The sequence below is a fragment of the Gracilinanus agilis genome, chromosome 1 (genome assembly GCF_016433145.1).
Source record: "Gracilinanus agilis isolate LMUSP501 chromosome 1, AgileGrace, whole genome shotgun sequence".
In the NCBI taxonomy this organism is placed as follows: domain Eukaryota; kingdom Metazoa; phylum Chordata; class Mammalia; order Didelphimorphia; family Didelphidae; genus Gracilinanus; species Gracilinanus agilis.
The window spans coordinates 751,531,732-751,548,157 of NC_058130.1; the positions used below are offsets into that span (position 1 = coordinate 751,531,732).

A 16,426-nucleotide genomic window follows, 5' to 3' on the forward strand; every position below is an offset into this window, starting at 1 on the left:
TATGGTCTTGATACCTCAACCAGGGAGAGTCATAGAGAATTTTAAAAATTATAGACCTAGAGATTTCATAAATATTAATTCAATTTTTTGAATAAAATATTAGCAAGGAAACTATAGCAACATATTTCAAAGATTATTCACCATAACCAGGTTGGATTTACAAGAATGTAGGGCTGGTTCAATATAAGGAAAAATAGAAACACTGTTACTATATTAATAATAAAAATGATTTTTAAAAATCATATTATTATATTAATAAATACAGAAAAGGCTTCTAACAAGATAAAACATCTATTCCTATTAAAAGCTTTAGAAATCAGGGATAGAGGGGTCTTTCTTTAACATTATATGTAGTTATCTTTCTGAAACCAAAAACTGGCATCTGTAATGGGGATAAAAGAGAAGCCTTTCCAATAAGATCAGTGGTAAAAGCAAGGATGTCCACTAATCCTATTACTGTCCAATATAGTTTTTGAAGTGCTAGTTGGAGCAATAAGATAAGAAAAAAAAATCAAAGGCAAAAAGGAGTAAGCATAGACGAAGAAAAAATAAAGTTATCACTTTTTTGCAGATGATATGATGATTTCTTTAAAGAATCTCAGAGAATGAATTAAAAAACTAATTGAAACAACAATTTCAGCAAATTTGAAGAATATAAAATAAACCCACGTATATCAGTATTTCTGTATATTGCCAACAAAATCCAGCAGGAAGAGATAAAAAGAAAGTTTCTACTTAAAATAACCATTCATAGTTAATGTACTTATTTTCCATAGAAACCATAAAAAAATAAAAAATAGTTGGGAGTCTACCTGCCAAAACACACTCAGCAACTATACAAACACAGTTATAAAACACTCTCTTGCACAAATATATATGGGAAAAATTGAAGGAGTATTAATTGCTCCTAGGTAGGCTGAGCCAATATAATAAAAATGTCAATGCTACCTAAATTTACTTATTTAGCTCTATACCATTAAACTATCACAAGACTAACTTGTAGGACTAGAAAAAATAACAAAATTTATCAGGAGGGACAAAAGGTCAAGAATTTCATTGGGATTAATTTTAAAAAAACACAACAAATAATTGGCACTAGCATTGTCAGATCCTAAGCTATAGGAAAAGGCAATAACTATCAAAACAAATTTGTACTAAGTAGGAAATAGAGATTGATAAATGGAACATATATATTTAATACACAGAAGGAAATGAGCACAGTAACCTAGTGTTTGAAAAATTCCAACAACTGCAGAAAAAACTCACTAGTTGACAAAAACTTGGGAAAAACTGGAAAGTACTCTGGTAGAAACTAGTTATATACCAACACTTCATAGTACACACATCAAGACAAGCTCCAATTATGTATATCATTTAGGCATAAAGAATAATATCATTAACAAATTAAAGAAGCAAGGAAGATGTTATCTGTCAGATTTATGGATAAGGAAAGAATTCATCACCAAAATAGAAAGAACTAAAGAAAGTAATATGTACGGTTTTTATTACATAAAATTTAAAAGTTTTTGCAGAAACAAAATCAATGCAGCTAAAATTAGAATAGAAGTAAGTATGCATGGGTGGGAATATCTTTGCAGCAAGTTTATCTGATAAAGATCTCGTTCTAAAATATATAGGGAACAGATTCAAATTGGTATGAAAAGAGCTATTGTCCCAGATGATAAATGATCAAAATATATGAATGGGAAATTTTCACAGGAAGAAATCCAAACTATCAATAGCTAAAAGGGATGCTCTAACTTACTAATAATTAGAGAAATGCACATTCAAACAATACCCAAAATATTGGAAAGTTGACAAAAGGGAAAACTGCAAATGCTTAGGGGGCTGTGAGAAAATATGTACATTAAAGTACTGATGCAGCTTATTTTGCTTCATTACATGTGAGTTTTATTTTTCTTTTTTCTCAGTGGATGTGGGAGAGATAGGAGAGAGAAAGAATGCAGACCTAAAAAATAAAATTAAATTAAATTTAAAAATAAAAATGTTCGAATATATGGTTTATCTATCTGCCTTAATTACTATGCCTGCTAGGAACTACTTACTAGGGATGGTGAACCCAAAAAATAAGATCATAGACTATTAAAGGGCTTGAGGGAATTTTAGGGACCTCTGAGTTTAACCCTTTTATTTATTTTTCAGATCAGGAAACTGAGGCCTGGACAGGTTAAATGATTTAGTACTCAGGATCACATAAATGACAAATTTCTTAAGGTAAAATTTGAATTCAGATCTGCCTGACTTCAAGTCTAGTGCTCTATCCACTCCCTTTTTGTGGTATGTACTTGTTCTGCCATAATATTAGTATTAGTATATATATAATGTATGGTGTATATGTGAATATTATATATATGCAGATTAATTCTATTAGCAATTCACTTATGAATGAAATGCCAAAAAATAAAATTCCCATCCCAAATAGAAATTACAATAATAGTAACTTGGATTTATAATTTCAAGAAGATCACTATTTTACATCCTAAAATGTGTTGACCGGAAGGAGAAGGATGACCAAAAAGCCAGGGATGAAATTCAGTCTTTAAAAATTAGAACCCAACAACTAGAAGCAAGTGACTTCACAAGGCAGTAAGAATCTATAAAACAAAATCAACAGAATGAAAAAATTGAGGAAAATATGAAACACCCCATTAACAAAACCACAGATCTTGAAAATAGATCAAAGGGAGAGAATTATTGGACTACCGGAAGACCATGACAAAAGGAAAAGCCTGGACATCATTCTACAGGAAATTATCCAAGAAAATTGTCCCAACATTCTCGAGCAAGAGGGAAAAGTGGAGATTGAAAGAATGCACAGATCACTTACTTCCTACATTTAATTCTCAACTGACAACACCCAGGAATGGTATAGCCAAATTCAAGAACTACCAGATCAAGGAAAAATTATTACAAGCTGCTAAGAAGAAGTCATTCAAATACCATGGAACCACAGTTAGGATAACACAGGATCTGGCTGCATCTACACTGAAGGATCGGAAGGCATGGAATATGATATTCTGGAAAGTAAGGGAAGTGGGTCTACAGCCAAGAATCAACTACCCAGCAAGACTGACTATATTCTTGCAGGGGAAAGTATGGTCATTTAATAAAATAGAAGACTTCCAAGCATTCTAAAATGTGTTGACTAAGTCATTCTGTCAAAGAACTAAAAAAAAAAATCTATATGCTAAAAGGGATTCGTTTTATGAATCTAGAAAAATAAAAACTAAGGCAAAGCATGAAAACAATCCTGCATGTGATGCTATACTCACTTTGTCTGGGCTTGGCATAAAGTGTTAATGACGACTGTCTTGCCACCTCTGGTAGGTCCAACCACCATAGTGGTATGGCGGGTCAACATGGTCTCATACATTTGAACCACTTTATCTACCTGTAAGATACACATTGGCAGCCAGTTAAAGTGCATCTCTCAAGCTCATCAGAATAAATTTAATTTTAAGGAGATGAGGCTCTTATCATAAATCAGCCTTTAAAAAAGAGAATACTCTACTATTTTTTTTAAAAGAAAAACTAATGAGAAAGAAACCCAGAAGAAATTTCCATTGGTTTCCCACCTGCCTCTTACCTGAATTGGTAAGACAATGTAACCATTCTCCTCTAGTACTTGTTCTACTGCATCATTGAAGCTGGGGTAGCGAACTCGAGGGCAATCGAGTCCAGGAAACAAGTCAGAAATCAAGCCAAGGAAAAGAGGAACATCTTCAAACACAAACTTGGGAAGATTCATGTCTCTGAGAGCCCTCATCAAGACGACATCCTGGTCAATGTGAAACAAGAAGATGTATTTTATTTTTAATGTTACTTATGAAGTAGCTAGGTGGCTCAGTAGAGAGAGAGACAGACCTAGAGATGGGAAGGAGGTCCTGGGTTCAAATCTTAACTAACTGTGTGACCCTAGGCAAGTCACTTAAGCTCCATTGCCTTACTGCCCTTCTGCCTTGGAACCAAAACTTAGCACAGAGTCTAAAACAGAAAGTAAGTAAGAATTATTTTTTAATACATAAATTATCTATTTCTTATTACATTCATCCTGCATTTTCATTTTTCTTTTTTTTTTAAACCCTCACCCTCCATCTTGGAATCATTACTATGTATTGGTTCCAAGGCAGAAGAGTGGTAAGGGCTAGGCAATGGGGGTCAAGTGACTTGCCCAGGGTCACACAGCTAGGAAGTATCTGAGGCCAGATTTGAACCCAGGACCTCCCATCTCTAGGCCTGGCTCTCAATCCACTGAGCCACGCAGTTGCCCCCATTTTCATTTTTCTTACAGGAATTTTCCACATCTTCCTTCTTCAAAGGTTCTCTCTTATTTATGAGTTTTTTTATTCTCAAGCTTCTACAGTAGCTTACGATTGATCTTGAATTATTTATTTTGTTCTTTGCACTACTTGTATGACCTTAATCTTTGGACTTCTGCAACTTTTATTTTTTATTGCTAGTATTCATTATTAACAATAATAGCTATATTTTGCATAGAGCTTTAAGGTTTGCAAAGGACTTGACAATGATCTCGCTTTATCTCATAACATGCTTAGGAGTTAGACATTATTATACCCATTTTATAGATGAAAAACTGACTTGCCTAGGGCCTCATGGCTAGAAATTGTCTGATACTGAATTTGAACTCAGGTCTTCCTGCTTTCCGGTCTAGTACTCTAGCCACTGAGCAATCTAGTTGGTCTTTTTGTTATTATTATCCTGGGTTATGAAATGAAGAGTGAATGGTACTGGATATGACATTTACCTCCTTAAGTTCAGCAGACCCTCTCTTTAGTTCACCAGCCATCACTAACACTGATTTAAGAGCCCTCAGTCCAAAGTCATAATGGTGTTGTTTGGACAGCTGTTCCCGGGACAGTTTGTACAGCACAGTCATCTTTTTGGCCAGTGTCTGTTTGGCAACAACAACAACAACAAAAAAAAAAAATCAGTGAAAGATGAGAACCAAGGAGAGCGACTGAGTCCCTATCTGACACAAAATAAAAAACAAAGCTCAACACAATTTCTCTTTAGACATACAAATATGATTGTATTTCAAAAGCACGGTGGTTTGGCTTTTTAAATCTATTTCAAAAGTTAAAGGAAGTGGGGAAAAAACCATCTTACAGAATTTTGATGAATATGGCAAAAATCAAAAACAGAGAGGAAGGAAATTTCCTGAAAACCTTCTTATAAATAATTGTATAACTTCTATGCCTTGAAGAATGAAGTTGGAAGTAGGTCAAAAACATGTTTTGGTTCACTGTGTTGTAAAAAAAATGTCAGTCATTTCAATCAGTACAAAGAATTCTAAATTTACCTTCCACCATTCTCACCTCCCCAGTGCCTGAATGGCAGATGTCAAGGGCAGCTGAGAGAGTTTTGTTCTTCACTTGTTTTCAGGCATGTCCAGCTGATTCTTTATGACCCCTTTTGGGGTTTTCTTGGCAAAGATACTGGACTGTTTTGCCATTTCTTTCTCCTGCTCATTTTACAGATGAGGAAACTGAGGCCAGCAGGGTGAAGTGACTTGCCAAGGGTCACCCAGCTAGAAAGTATCTGATCTTATATACCTGGGTTCTCAATAATACAAGCTTTGCCTACTTTGATTACAAAGGGATGAAAGGTCCTTGAGCCAAAAAAAAAAATCAAGGAATAATAATAATTATTCATAAAAGCTAAGTTTACAGAGTATTTGCTGTGACCCAGGTGCTGTGCTGAGCATTTTACAAATGCTATCTCATTTGATTTTCACAGCAATCCTGAAGGGTAGGGGCTATTATTATCTTCATTTTACAGATGAAGCAGACAACCTGAGACAGTCAGAGGTTAAATAACTTGCTCAGGGTCATGCAGCTAAGTGTCTGAGGCTGGATTTGAACTCAGGCCTTCCCAGCTCTCAGACATATCACTCTGATATCCATTGTGAAATCCAGCTGCTACAAATTCCTATATTCAAAGTACAAGATTCATGAAGAGCATACAAAAACCTGGTAGATTTCCTTTTCCAGTTTATCTGACAGATGAGGAAACTGAGGCAAACAGGGTCAAGTTAACTTACCCAGTATCAAAAAGCTACTAAGTGGCTGGATCTGAACCCAGAAAGAGTTCCCAACCTGGCTCTCTATCAATTGTGCCACCCAAGGGGCAGCCAAGTGGTGCCATGGATAAGTGCCCAAGAAGACCTGAATTCAAACCTGGTCTCAGACATTTACTGGCTGTATAACCCTGGACAAGTCACTTCACCCTGTATGCCTCAGTTTCCTCCCTGTCAAATGAGCCGGAGAAGGAAAAGGCAAAGCGCTCCAATCTCTTTGCCAAGAAAACCCCAAATAGTGTCACAAAGAGTCAAGCACAACTGAAACAACTGAACGACAAATCATCTAGTCTCTCGGTGGCTCAGGGGCAGAGAAGGTGCCCACCTACACTGGTAGAGGTCCTGATGCCAGTGGAATTCCAGGGCCAGACCCTGTCCCCTCCTGTCATGAAGCGGTTCTGGTCCTTTGCTTGTGTGGATGGGATCCTGAGTCTGGGATCTCCTTGTTCAGTTATTAACTACCAGAGAAAAATGTTTGCCTTGTTCTCTACAGACACAAAATAAATAGGAAACCAGAGGGCTAGAGGTGGCTTTTTTTGAGCTCTAAAGAGCTAAACATCCAACTGTAGGAGATGGGGGGGAAGAGAAACCAAGACCATGAAAGCACTTGACAGGAAAGCTAAGGGTCTCTCGGCCTTTCACTTTGGATAAACTCCATTTCTCTTACCTTTGCCAAAAGAAATCCCTCTGAGAAGAGCATGATCTCACAGATCTGTTGAAGGTCTGGCACGATCACAACCACAGGCCTGAACAAAGCCTTCACTGACTCAGGAAGTTCTGTCCGGCCAGCATAGCCCGGATTCATGGTGATAAAGATGCCCATGCGAGAGTCCAGAGAAATTTCTTGACCTTCAAACTAGAGCAAAAAAGGGTGAGGACACGTCAGGTCTCCATACAACAAAGATTTCGATTTGATTCCACCAAGAACTTATCGTTTCTCTCATTTGTGCAAGTTACTGGGTGAGGGGTTGGAGACAGGAAGCCAAAAATAATGCAAGTGCTGCCCTCCTAGGGCTTAAAAAGAAAAAGCCAAGCCTTCCCAGCTGAATGACCCTGGGCAAGTCATTTAAGCCCCACTGCCTAGCCATTACTGCTCTTCTGCCTTGGAACCAATACACAGTATTAATTCCAAGATGGAAGGTAATAGTACAACAACAACAACAACAGCAACAGCAACAGCAACAGCAACGGGACAGCAAAACAACAACAGCAACAGCAACAGCAACAGCAACAGCAACAAACAACCACCACCACCACCACCACAACAACAACAACAACAACAACAATCTTGGGAAAGTGAACACCAGCATTGGCAATGGTTCTGCCAAGTGAAGTTCATCTCTAGAAAATCTGGGTTGGGAAGATTGCATTCCCACAGACAGTACATTTGTTCAAATTGGGGGAAGGAAATGGAGAAATATGGTTCTTTCTTCTTCTTTTAATCCTTACTTTCTGTCCTGGAAAGCAGAAGAGTGGCAAGGGCTAGCCAATTAGGATTACGTGATTTGCCCAGAGTCACACAGTTAGGAAGAATCTGAGGTCAGATTTGAACCCAGGACTTCCCCATCTCTCAGCCTAGCTCACTATCCAAGGAGCCACCTAACTGCCTCAAAGTGGTTACTTCTTGAAAAGGGGAAACAATGTCCCATCCTCCTTCTTCGGGAGGAAGTGCTGACCCCGGATACTCACCTGAAATGTTGTTAACTGATGGATCAGAGCATTTCGAATGGTCTGTATCTGGGAGGAGATGACTGAAAGCACAGAGGCATCTATACGGTTGAATTCATCAAAACAGCCCCAAGCACCACACTGGGCAAGGCCAGAGAAAATCTTTCCAACAGCCTGAAACAAAAGGAACCGTCAAATGAAATGAGGGCCTTCATCATGCTGGGGCAGAAGATCGAAGACTCAGAAAGAGCCTCCAAGCTTATCTCATGCATCCCTTCCATTTTACAAATACAGAAACTAAAGACGCCAAGGTGAACTGAACTGCCTGGGGTCACCGCTGTGGCTTGTAAGTGTCTGAGACAGGATCTGAACCCAGGTCTTCCTGACTCCATGCCCGGAGCTCTGTTATCTCACCGACTCAGCTCAGAAATCTCTCCCGGCTTTCTCTTAGCTTCTTCCCACAGGGCTCACACTTCTGATCCTTTAGGCACCTTGTGCTCCCCTAGCAGAATCAAGGTAGACTTTCTCCTTGCCCTTCCTATCATCATTCATCCTGCTAGTGTGTCCCACAGACTTTAAAGGCTGAGAAATGACCAGGAACCAGGAGATGACGTCCTGCCTTTGTTCTGGCTGTAGCTCAGCTGCTTTGGTCCCAAATCGGGAGAAGCTCACAGACCTTGTAGAAGGAATCACATTCAGAAAAAGAAAAACAAGCATCACCATCTATCACGGGGGTCGGCAACCCTTTTGGCCGTGAGAGCCATAAATGCCACATTTTTTAAAATGTAATTTCGTGAGAGCCATGCAGTGCTCACAGTGCCGCTCCTGTACCAGCGCCTGAAAAAAAATTGACTTTATGGCTCCTGCAGAAAGAGCTGTATCTGGCCCTCAAAAGAGCCAGATATGGCTCGAGAGCCACACGTTGCCAACCCCTGCTCTATCACCTTCACTTTAGTTTAACCAATCAATAAATACATGTTAACCATCTACCATAACACATTAATTAATTTAATGACTCTCCCAAACATAGTAAATATCTATCGTAAAGGAGCTAAGTGGCTGCGTAGATGGAGGGACACACGTGTAGTCGAGAGAACCTGGGATCATATCTGGCCTCAGACACTTTCTAGCTGTATGATCCTGGGAAGAGTTGCTTGAACCCAATTTTCCCAGCCCTTGCCTTTCTGCCTTAGAGTTGTTACTAAGAAAGTTTCTTTTGTTTTTTTAAGGTACCATAAGAAGGGCAGAAGGATGGGGATTTAAACCAGATTTGGAAGAAACATCAAGGATTATTGGGCCCAAACCTGATAGAAAGCCTCCTAAAACATCCCATCTGAGTGAGTTTCCCTCTTTAGCCTAGCAGGCATCACATCCATTCACACATTTCTCAAATTAAAATGCTCGGAAAGATGCTTTGATTTTGGCCAGAGTCGCTGTTGGCTGATTTTTCATGACCGCATCGTTTGGCAGTGATGACCTAATCCTCTTTCAGGGTGGATCTTGACCATCTATTTCTGGCCAGACTGGTGATTTCATGGGTACGGCAGGCTCCTGATGTGAAAAATTCTGTCTGCCAAGGCATGCTGACAACCTTAGTACCTTGTACCTCAGGTAGCCTTGGAGAGTCGTCTCGGGCACTGAGGAGCTGAGGGACTTGGCCAGTCACATAGCTAATATGTACCCCAAAGCAGGACTTGAATTCAAGCCTTTCTGACCTCATCCACTATGCCATCCTACCTCCTAGCTCCAACTGAAAGGAATAAAGCCAAACAACAATAGCATTTATATAGCAATTTGTGATTTGCTAGGCACTTTACAACGATCCCATTTTATTTTCTTAATTCTGAGTGATAGGTACTACTATTATCCCCATTTTACAGATGAGAATACTGAGGCAAGCAGATGTTACGTGGCTTGCCCAGGGTAACATAGCTCGTTAGCAAGGGTCTGAATCTGATACAGTGATGCTTCTGATCTTGTAGCAGAAAGCTGCTTTATATATGCATATATATATACATATATATATGTTTGTGTGTATATGCATGTATGTGCATGTATTCCTTTTTCCACTCTAGTGGAATTTTTTATTAATTAATTTTTAATAATGTTAATTAATTTAATATTATTGATTAATTAATTTAATTATGCAGGTGGTTCATTTCACCAGAGCAGGGTATACAGTGCAGTGCATTGTACTTGGAAGTCACTGCTCTGCTCTTGCTGTCCATGATGGTAAAGAGAAATTACTGAAAATTCCTTACTTTGTAATCCATGCCTTCTCCACAGTTGGTCACCACACAAAGCAAGCCCAAGGCCTTGGCAAGGTCTTTGGTGGTCTCTGTTTTGCCTGTCCCTGCTGGGCCTGCGGGGGCCCCTCCCAAGTACATGGACAACGCCTGTCGGGAAACCAAGAACAAAAGAGAACCGTCTTTTTATTCACGTAAAATACAGATGGAGATTGGCTGCCGACAAAGCTTTATTCTGGAAGGCTCCCGGGAATAAATGTGCTGCAGGGATACGGGAAGGAAATTCATTCGAATCGACTCATAATCATGATTGTCTGACTTAGACCTTCTAAAAACAAAAATCCTCCCGTTCTCCCACTGCAAAAATGAAACAAGCATTTATTAAGTGCCTTCCACGTTCCAGACACTGTGCTAAGTGCTTCACAAATATCATGTCCGAGGCAGCGAGGTAGCACAGTGGATAGAGGACGAGGACAGGAGTCAGGAAGACCCGAGTTTAAATCTGGCCTCAGACACTTCCTAGCTGTGTGGCCCAGGGTAAGTCACTTAACCCCCTTATTGCTCTGCTTGGCACTGATACTAAGCCAGAAAGTAAGGATTTTTAAAAATAAAATAAACATTTCATTTGATCTTCACGACAACCCTCAGAAGTAGGCACTATTATTATCTTCATTTTACAGATAAGGAAACTGAGGCACAGAGCATTTAAGTTGCTTTCCTAGGGTCACACAGCTAGTAAGTATCTAAGGCTGAATTTGAACTCAGGTCTTCCTGATTAGCATTTCATCCAGTGTAACTGCCTAGGAACAAATGTTAAGTGAAACACTTGAGTTCGAGGGATTTGTTTCACAAGTACAGGATAGTGGAAGCAGAATTAGGCAGTGTTGGTTTGGGGGGAAAAAAACCTGGCATCTTAAAAGGTTGAGTATTCCATATGAGTCATCGTCGTGACATGCCACCTCTACCCAAAAGGGAACATGTTCTTGGGCTGCATGAAGATATATATATACCTGGGGGCAGCCAACAGCTCAGTGAATAGAGTGGGGTTCAAATCTTGCCTCAGACACTTTCTAGCTGTGTGACTCTGGGTAAGTCACTTAACCTACATTCCCTAGCCCTTATCTCTGCCTTGGAACCAATTGATTCTAAGACAGAAGGGGGATGGAGGAAAGGAGAGGGAGGAAAAAAGAGAGAAACAGAGTCCGAGACAAAAGAGATTCCAGAAATAAGAAAATCACATTTGTATGCCTCCTTGCTCAGATCATATTGGAGTATTGGGTTCAAGTCTGGATACCACAGATTAGGAAGGATACTGGCAGACCAGAGAGTGTTCAAAAGAGGGCAACCATGGATGTGGAAAGCCTCAAATCCACAGGTTAAATCAGAAACTGGCCATGTTTAACCTGGAGAAGAGAAGGCTCAGGGGACCATGAAAGTTGTCATCAAGCACTTGAAAGTCTGTCCTGTGCCAGAGATTAGCCTTGTTCTCCCATATCTTCATAGGGCAGAGCCAGGAACACTGAGTGGGAAGTTCCAGAAGGCAAATTTGGTCTTGATGTCAGGAAAAACTTTCTAACCATGAGAACTGCCATTCCAAAGGGGAATGTGAAGGATTCTCCCCCTTGCTGGATAAGCTTTGTGAGGTCTGCTTTAGTGGGGATCCTTTTGGGGGCAAGGACTGGCCTAGGTGGCAGCTGCATCCCCTTCCAACTCTGAAATTCTGTGATTCTGTCTCTGAACTCTTCTTTTCATTCTGAGCTTATTCTTTTTCCCACTATTTTGGTCAATGATTCTACTGATGACTGAATTTCTCATGTCGTAAACCTTAGTTGTTACCTTCAATGCTTCCTTCTACCTTCATGTCCAATTACTTATCGAGTCTTGTTCACTCCACCTGTGAACTCTCTCTAACCATTCATCATGGAAATTCTCCCACTGGCACCACTGTAGGTTAGTTAGCCCCTTTATTGCCCAGTTGAGTATAGTAGCCCCCCAAAAGTTCTCCTACCTCCATTCTCTCACTCCTCAAATGCATTTTCCATAATCCATAATTTCCATAATTTTCCATAAATTTCCATAATATTATTAGTAGAATGGAAGCTCCCAGAGGCCAAACAATTATGTGTTGTGTTTGTATCTCCAGCTTCAAACAGTGACTTATAAATGATAAGTACTTAATAAATGTTGGTTTAAATAAATAAAAACCCTGTGCCAGAATAATCTTCCTTACAAGAAAATTTTATTATACCATGAAGAACACCTCAGATACATCTTGAAACTCAATATATTCTCAAATCTCACCCTCCATTGCCTGTCACTTTCTCCTCTCTGATTAGAGGGCTGGAGAACAGAACATCAAACACTGCCCAAAGTCTTCTTTTATAGAAGACTGACAACCTTCAGAGAACTCAGAGTTTAATATTACCCATAAAACAGGTAACTCCATTTTCTACTCCAAGGCCTTGAAATGCTCTCTGATCCCATTGAATTAAAAAGCCCTTGAGAGCCGGAACTCTCTCTTTTTCTCTTTTGTATCCCCAACACTTTCCAGAGTGCCTGGCACATAGGAAGTACATCATAAGTGTTTATCGAATCAAATGAAAAGATAAAAAATGTTTATTAATAGAAAAAAGTGAATTTAATTTTTAAATCCTATTCTGATGAGTTGGTATGGGATGGAAATGACTATGGATTCTCAAAGCCTTTTTTCGGGGATAGTATAAGCCCTAGCATGGGAAAGGTTTTAAATGTGTAGTAGTAGTAATGGCAAGTATGTCAGTCATTCTAGGACCTATCTTGCTAAATTCAACCCAGGTGGCCAATGGGCAAGGAACTTTTTCAGCCACAGCAACCGCCAAAGACTGAATACTAAATATTGTATAAGATACTCACAAGAAGGATCACAGGTTATTAGTGTTCTAAAGGGCATATCATTCTGATCAAGTCACTCCTTCACGCGCAAATGTCCAGGGGCTCCTTATTAGAAGCCATCTAGTTCTACTTGTTCCTGAACATGGATTCCTTCTATAATATCTTCTATCAATAATTCTTAAATTGTTTCTCCTGGATTTGTTTTCCATGTCAGTTATTTTTTCAATGAGGTATTTCATATTTTCTTCTATTTTTTCATTCTATTGATTTTGTTTTATTGTTTCTTAATGTCTTGTGAGGTCATTGGCTTCTAATTGCCTGGTTCTAATTTTTAAAGACTGAATTTCTTCCATGACCTTTTGATCTTCCTTTTTCAATTGGTCCATTCTTCTTTTCAAGTCACTCTTTTCATCCTTTGACTTTTTTGGCTCATTTTCCAGTTGGTTAATTCTGGCTTTTAAGATACCATTATCTTGTTTGAATTCATGTCTTTCTGTTTCCAGATGTCCTATTTTGCTTTTTAAGCTGTTGTTTTCCTTTTCCCATTTTTCTTCAACCTGTCTTATTTGACTTTCAAATTCCATTTTGAGCTCTTCCAGAGCCTGAATCCAATTCCCTGAATTTTTTGAAGTTTTGCTTCAAGTTCCTTAGATCCAATCAAACTCTGTTGGTTCTATTCTTTGGTCTTTAACCCAGTAGAAGCTTTCAATCATAGCCTCCTTTTTTTAACTCATTTTTTTCTCCCCAGTGGACTTTAAACTCCCTCTCAGCATTTGAGCTGCTCTGTCCTGGAGGAAATTTTCAGTCTTCTCTCTCCTCTGCTGGTATACTGGATCAGACTGGTTGAGCCAACCACTTGTGCTAATCCACCCAGAGTCCAAAGTAGTCTGCTGCTGAGAAGGCTGAGAGTGCCCAACTAGATGCCCCTCCCCCAAGTTCCTCCCTGCCAGCCTCTATTAGAGCCTTGGACTTCATGTGATAGATCTGAGGGTAGATCTGGGCTGGAATCCCACAGTTAGCTCACATCTGATCACAGGTCTCAGTGCAGTAGGTTGGGGAGGGTGTCTAGTCTCTCCCTCATACCATGAAAATCAACTCTCTCTGCCTACCTTTCTAGCTGAGTTCAGCAGGAGAGTGCTGTGACTCCATCTTGTTGGGTTTGTATTTCTGTCTTTTTAGAAGCACTTTTTAAAGATTAGTATGGAAGGATAGTCAGCGAAGTTTGAGTTTTTGCTGCTCCTATGCCACCATCTTGACTTCCTATAATATCTTCTACCTAAAAAGCTGCCTATTGTAGCAAATAGAATGCTGGACCTAAAGTTAGGAAGATCTGGGTTCAAATTCCATCTCAGACACTGGGAAAGTCACTTAACCTCTATCTGCCTCAGTTTCCTCATCTATAAAATGAAAAGATTGGACTTGGTGGCTGCTAGGGTCCTTTCCAGCTAGAAACCTATGATTTTTGTGCCTATCGTTCAATTTCTTCTCCAGGGCATTTAAAATACTCCACAATATACTCCCACTCTCCTTTTCCAGCTTTATCCCTACTGTCTGTTCCACCCAGTCTAGTTCCATCCACCCTCTGTCTCCCAAACACATCATGCATTTCTCTTCATCTGGGCTTTTCTGGCTCACATTCTTCCCTACCCTTGGAATGTTGTCTCTCTCCATTTGCCTGTTGCAGTCCTACCCACTCACTAACACTCATCTAATACCACCTCCTCCTCCCCACAGCTTCTCTGTGAGGCATTATGCTCTCTCCCCTGGCCCTCATATTTTGTTCCTCTCCAAAGCATTTATATGTGTTGCTTTTATTATACTTATGAGTGTCTTCTCCTCCTGCTAGATGGTAACCTCCATCAGGGCATGAGACACAGATAAGTTAAACTCTGCGTGTCTCCCGGAGCCAAGAACGGTGAAACAGTGTTCCCTACACAGAAAGCACTCAATAAAAGTTTGCAGAACTGACTCATATCAGGGACTACAGACACAACCTTTCCAGTCACTGGCATAAAGCCATTTTTTTTTCCATTTTGAACTCTAATTTACAAATTTTAAAACAATTACATTCTTTCTATTTCACTTATCATAAACCTACAGAGGAAAACTCAATCAATCAATATTTGTTTCTAAAGCATTTACAATACAAAGAACAAAAAACAATCCCTGCCCTCAAGGAGCTTACATCCTAATAGAGTAGACAACATGTGCATAAATAAGCACAAAGATACATGAAGAGGGGTAGCTGGGTGGCTCAGTGGATAGAAATCCAGACCTGGAGAGAGGAGATCCTAGTTTCAAAACTGCCCTCTGACATTCCCTAACTATATGACCCTGGGCAAATCACTTAACCCCGATTGCCTAGCCCTTACCACTCTTCTGCCTTGGAACTGATATTGATTCTAAGACAGAAGGTAAGGGTTTGTTGTATTTTTTTAAAGACACATATACAGTAGAGATAGAAGATAACCTTAGAGGGGAAGGTATTTGGAACAAGTTGTGAAAATATAACCCTAACGAGCCTTCAAACTATTTAATAATCTCAAGGGAGAGAGAGAGCACAAGGTGCCATTATTAGTCAAATAGTCAATTAAATAATGTAAAAGAGTTATATATATATATATATCTCCAACCTTTACCTGGGTAAGCGTCAAATAGATGCGGTCTGTAGTTGGTGTAATGACCAGACGTCCATTCAGACCCATATACTCATAACCATAGCCAAAAGTTCCGGTACATTGACGGACAATCAGTTCATCTGGTTCTCGATCCCAATAAAAACGCAACTGACTTTCCCATTCAAATTCTCTAGCTTCAAGAATACTGGAAAAGAATGAGGGGATAGAGAAGGTGAAGAAGGAAGGTACAGAGATGGAAGGTCCTGGATTCAAATCTGATCTCAGACACTCCCTCGCTATGTGACTCTGGGCAAGTCACTTGACCCCAGATGCCTAACCCTTCCCACTCTTCTGCTTTGGAACTGATACTTAATACTTGAGTCCAAGAAAGAAGATAAAGGTTTTATAAACATTTAAAAAGAGGTGGGGGGAAAGGGAGAGAATAGACTAAAGTCATGCCATTTTTTCCACAGCTCCTTACCTGCCTCTTATAAATGAATCGACTATGTCTCTGGCATGCACATCAATGATGAGAACCGTATTGTATTTTTTTCTGTCATTTTTGCTTAAGGGTTTGGTGATCTGAGTTACCAGTTCATCAATCTGACTGTGCATTTTCTGGCCATAGAGTTTCATTGCCTGTTTTTCTCCTTTCTTTATTTTTCGAAAGACATCTTCCACCTCCCAAGTCCACCACACTTGGTTGGCAACCAACACCACCATGCCTTGGTAGAGCAACATCCATTCGACTCTATATAAAAAGCAAGCCTTAGGGGTCAATGAATCAATGTCAGTTATTGAATATGCTTATATTTCATCTTGAATAGTGCTTCCCCGTCTCCTTCCCCACAACGAGATTACATTTTACTTTGTACACATTTTGTAAATAAATATATATATATATA

The 16,426-nt window shown here is 39.5% G+C and overlaps 1 protein-coding gene across 1 annotated transcript in view; it reads right to left on the reverse strand.

The window, feature by feature from the left end:
- Nucleotides 1–16,426, reverse strand: part of DNAH10 (dynein axonemal heavy chain 10) — a 185,857-nt gene that overhangs the window by 80,331 nt on the left and 89,100 nt on the right. The window contains exons 20-27 of the mRNA XM_044685402.1: nt 16,003–16,270; nt 15,543–15,726; nt 10,048–10,182; nt 7,808–7,960; nt 6,786–6,974; nt 4,787–4,933; nt 3,608–3,799; nt 3,294–3,412 (exon numbers count right to left, since the gene is read on the reverse strand). Coding sequence (XP_044541337.1) covers nt 3,294–3,412; nt 3,608–3,799; nt 4,787–4,933; nt 6,786–6,974; nt 7,808–7,960; nt 10,048–10,182; nt 15,543–15,726; nt 16,003–16,270 — 1,387 coding nt within the window. The remainder of the gene's footprint in view (nt 1–3,293; nt 3,413–3,607; nt 3,800–4,786; nt 4,934–6,785; nt 6,975–7,807; nt 7,961–10,047; nt 10,183–15,542; nt 15,727–16,002; nt 16,271–16,426) is intronic.